The sequence below is a fragment of the Penaeus chinensis genome, chromosome 37 (assembly GCF_019202785.1).
Source record: "Penaeus chinensis breed Huanghai No. 1 chromosome 37, ASM1920278v2, whole genome shotgun sequence".
In the NCBI taxonomy this organism is placed as follows: Eukaryota; Metazoa; Arthropoda; class Malacostraca; order Decapoda; family Penaeidae; genus Penaeus; species Penaeus chinensis.
The window spans coordinates 13788013-13793012 of NC_061855.1; the positions used below are offsets into that span (position 1 = coordinate 13788013).

Sequence of the window (5000 nt, forward strand, 5' to 3'; positions counted from 1 at the left end):
GATCATGCCAGTGACGCAATCTTGTCAGACAGCAATTTATCCTCAACATTCAGTTAAGGCCTTCCTCAATAATTACTAATCTCCCTGTTTCACATACCGGTCGACATATAAAATGGCCCGCTGGACCTGAGATCGTGAAATACAGCAGAGAATTCTTCCCAGTCCCGTCGAAGCCATCTCACAGACGAGCCTCCTCCAAGTGCTTACTTCGCACCGTTAGATTACAGTCCTTACGTTTCATAATATCATATAGGTCAACATTTGACTTTCAAGACAAAATAATTACACCAAAGAAACATGATGTATTCATATTATTCTAATGAGTCCTCATTGAAGCAAAGACATGGAAATGAACAACAAATATTCATAAAATAATTCAGTGTAAATCTAATTGACCAAACTTTCTTCATGTTTACGTAAATCTTTCGTTCGTCTTTAAAAATCCGGATGAATTTGGTTTTCGAGTTGCATTTATTTTCTGTATATCCTAAATTAATATTTGGTTTTATGTAAAGAACATTGAAGGAAGTGATAATAGTAATGCTGATAGTTATAACAAGGTTATTGATAATATCAAAAATGTTTATTATTGTCATAATCATCATCATTACTATTATCATTATTATCAATACTCTCATTATTATCAATACTATCATTATTATCAATATTACCATTATCATCAATATTTTCATTATTATCAACATTATCATTATTATCATTACTATTATTATCACTATTATTGTTATCATAATTATTGTCATTGTTACTATCTTTATTATTACCATTGTTATTACTAATATTGTTATTACTATCATTATTATTATTACTATCATTATGATAATAATTATAATTATCATTATTATTATTATTACCAATATTGCTATCATTATCGTTATTGTTATTATTACTAGTATTATTATTACTCTTTTTATTATTGTTATTATTACTGTAATTATTTTTATCATTATTACTATTCTCACCACCATTACTTTTTCTATTATTATTATCGTTGTCTGTATTATTACTATTATTACTAATGCTACTATTACCATTATTATTATGATTATTATTATCACTATTATTATGATTATTATTACCATTATCATTATGATTGTTATTATGGTTATCATTATGATTACTATTATCATTATTATCATTATTGCTATTATTATCCTATATTATATCATTACTATTATTATTATAATCATTATTACTATCATTATTATCATCATTATTACTCTTATTATTATTGTTGTTTATGTTATTGTTATTATTATCATTAATATTTCTTATGTTATTATCATTATTGTTATAACTGTTCATTTTATTATCATTATCATTATTATAATATTATAATTAATATTATTATTAATATTATTATTAATATTATTAGCATTATCATAATAATTATTAATTCATTATTATTACTGTTTTTGTATTTATCATTATTATTTTATTTTCATCATCATAATCAATATCTTCATCATTATTACTATTATTACTATATTTGTTATTATTACTGTTATCATTACTGTTAATATTATTGATATATTTAAAAAAATATATCATTATCCTCAATATTAATGTTAATACTGTGGTTGTTGCAATTATTAATTGTTATTTTTTCACTATTATTATCATTACTATTATCATTATTGATGTTGTTTTAATTCTTGTTATTATTATCATTATTGTTATTAATATTATTATTTTATTATTATTATTATTATTATTATTATCATTATTATTTTTATTGTCGTTCTTATTGTCATCATTGTTATTATCAATATTATTATTATTGTTATCTTATTATCAATATGACACCTTTCTGTGATTCCGTTTCCTGACGGGGCGTCAGCAAAGTCTATATATGTACTTATATAGACCTTGGGCGTCAGCGTCTTTCACACGTGTCAGGCCGCCAGCGCTATTCTCACTCAACGGCGCCAGCACGATTCGCATTTCAACGCTCCACTCGGTGTCCTTTCGTAGCCAACTCGCGTCCTGCACCACTCGTCCATCTACCTCCAGGGCCACCCCAAGTGCCAGCGAACGTTGCGCCCTTTTTCTCGCAACGTCCCAGCGCCCGCGGACCGGGTCGTTCTGTCTTACTGCTTTCGCGGTCTCCTCCTATGATCACTCGGTCTTGTGCTGCAGTAACATATCATATCTTCCTCCTCAAAGAGGAGAGTATCGTCTCTTGGGGAGGCATTTACTGTTCTTTGAACCTTTATTCCTCTTGTTCTTTTTCTGCACATTTGCAATGGTCAGAAACTCCTTTTTATTGGAGGTATCCGGTGTCGGCTGGTGAGGAGCTTCCTTCCTCTTAGGAGGTCAAGGAGCCTTTTCCCTTTTGTTCTGTCCCCAGACATGGGTGCCTGGTGGAGCAGGAGCACAGTCTGGTCGCTTTAATAGCAACCTCTTGTCGCCTGAGGGCCGCCTCTTTCCTGACATAGCAAGCCACTGGTCTCTGCCAACCTAGACTGACAACCGGATTTTTCTCTGCATCTCCAATGCTCTCACCGATTGGTAGGGCATTATCGAAGCCTTCAGGTTTAGAGGGAAACTTAAATTGTCGGAAATGCCTCTCCCTCAAAGTTAGGTCGTTTCGGACCGCCCTTTCGGCTTGGATTCTGGGCTTTGGTCTTGGGAGCAGCTGCTGGTTTGACTGTTCCAGCTTGTGCTCCTATTTCGGCCAAGGAGGATGCTTGAGGGGAAGTCAGAGGTCTCCCTGATTTGGGTGCAGGCCTGGAGAAGCCAGCACGAGAGTCCATCTGCTGGACAACTCATGGACAGACATGTTTTGGGTGATGGGTTCTCTGTCTTGTCTAGTTTAGCAGCAGGTCTGACAAAATCCGCCTGTGCTTTGGATTTATCTTGCCACTAGAAGCCATATATGGCTTCATAGTGACTGCCATGGTCAGTGCCTTGCATGGTTCATCAACTTTTGTCTCGGTTTGTATTTTTTTTTTTGTATTTTTTTGCCATGAAATTCAGCAGTTATTTCACCCACCATAGAATCCAATAAGGGGATACTGTATGTTGGAGCTTATGTCTAATAACTACAGGGGTGGTGAGGGGGTATATGCAGGCAATATCCATTGTAATGGCACTCACGCCAACAGCGCCATGATTGCTTGACCCTAGCTCCCCGAAGGAGACAAGCCGATTGACCTGACTGGGCCAGGGTCAGGCCACCTGTCTTGATGGAATAAAGGACTAAAGAGGCGTGTTGCTAGCTGTAGGGCGTACTCATGCACAGCATCGCTCAACCTCCAGGACTCCCGTCTCCATAGCGCACAAGGGTGCCACGCACGGCAAACACGTGGGTAGGCGAGAACCTCTAGGGAGAAACCAGAGGTGCATCATTGTTTGGAACCATTTGGTCATCCCTCTACAGTGAGCCAGCCATCGAAAAGCTGGTTCACCTCAGAGAGGGAGCTCAAGGTCCTGCACCTCTTTAAGGTGGTTCCAGTTGCAGGACACGTCCACTATAGGCTCGAAGCAACGGCGACCCAAGACCGGCACCGATGGCGTAGCGGCCACCACTAAGGTCTAAATAGACCTTGGCCGCCCTAGCGCCCAGGTTTGCGGATGCACCACTATCTGTCACTGCTACATCAGGTCCCAGGCTCACTGCAGCATCACTTTGCCAGCACAACTTCCACTGGTCAGCAGCGCCCTTGCCCGATCTACCATTTGCTCAAGATCCAGGCACTCAACCCGAATCCCGGGCTGCAGGGAGCTGCGCATGTGAGCAGGCAGTCCAGCGACAAATTCGTCAGCAACAGGTCACTCGCTCCACCTGTCAGGCCGCCACAGATCCGCCAGAAACTCGTGGCGGGCCGCTCCGTCGCCGTAATCGGATCCGTGGTGTACGCCCTTCGTAGCCGCTTCTTCACCTCCTCGACGTCAGTCCGCCAAGAATCTAATTTTATGTGATAAGAAAGTGGAAAATAGAAAAACCCGAGCCAAGTTTCGGCCGCGGAGATTCGGCGTTGCGCGAACAGCGAGCGAATCCCGTCGTAAACGCATAATCTACCATAAAGATCGCCGTAGGAACCAAAAAATCTAACCCGATTGCCGCATTATCCTATCGGGGGCTCCGCCCTCGGACCCCCGTATCCAGTATACCATGCGTCGTAATCGTATAACCAAGCTGACCTCTTTACTTAACAATCAAAACCTAATCGTTAAAAGCTGGGTTGGGAATTCGTTTGGAGCCGGTCATTCAAAGTGGTAATCGAGGGTAGTTCATTGGTTACGAAAAGATTAAATATGTATTACGTATTTAATAATAAAACATGGATGAATGGCCAATTGCATACATTAAGTTATAATATATATTGAATATTACAATACAAAATGAAAGAACTACTAACTGGTAATTTGTGATAGGTATGAAATACAAGTAAGATTCGTCATGATGTGAATGGTAGTGACGTCAAATGACGTAAATGCGCAAGCAGTCTGAGGGCAACTGCTTGAAATCTGCGCGGGAACATATTCCTCCTGAGTGATTTTCGCATGCGGGGACTTGGCCGCAGTGAGCGCGAGTGGACTGCTTCGGCGCGGCATTTGTCGCGACCTATTTTCTTCATTTCTGACGTCAATCTTTGCCTGCGCAGATCATATCATACATCAGTGAGTGTAGTTTTACACATCTTTACAGAGAATTGCCCTATTTTAGCGCGGTATTTACAGCAGTGTATATTCAGGGATCTGCCCACAGAGCGCGAATGCCTCGCCCGGTAGTCGCAACGGAATCCTCCTCGCCACGTCCTCGGAGCTTTATCAGTAGTATCATTATTATCATTACTATCATCGCTGCTATTGTTATTATTAACATTCTTCTTCTTCTTCTTCTTATTATTATTATTATTATTATTATCATTATTATTATCATTATTATAATTATTGTCATTATTTTTATTATTACTATTATTATTATTATTATCATTATTAGTATGATTATTATAATAATAATAATAATGATAATA

General features: G+C 38.4%; 1 protein-coding gene across 3 annotated transcripts in view; it reads right to left on the bottom strand.

Annotated features, from left to right (window-relative positions):
* The window catches only part of LOC125045671, a 13571-nt gene extending 13363 nt beyond the window's left edge, over positions 1-208 (bottom strand). For 2 of the 3 annotated variants that reach the window (XM_047643089.1, XM_047643088.1), the window contains exon 1: positions 98-208. In XM_047643089.1, coding sequence (XP_047499045.1) covers positions 98-177 — 80 coding nt within the window. In that variant the 5' untranslated portion in view covers positions 178-208. The remainder of the gene's footprint in view (positions 1-97) is intronic. The other variant, XM_047643087.1, reaches the window with a different exon arrangement.
* Between the last annotated feature and the right edge of the window lie 4792 nt (positions 209-5000).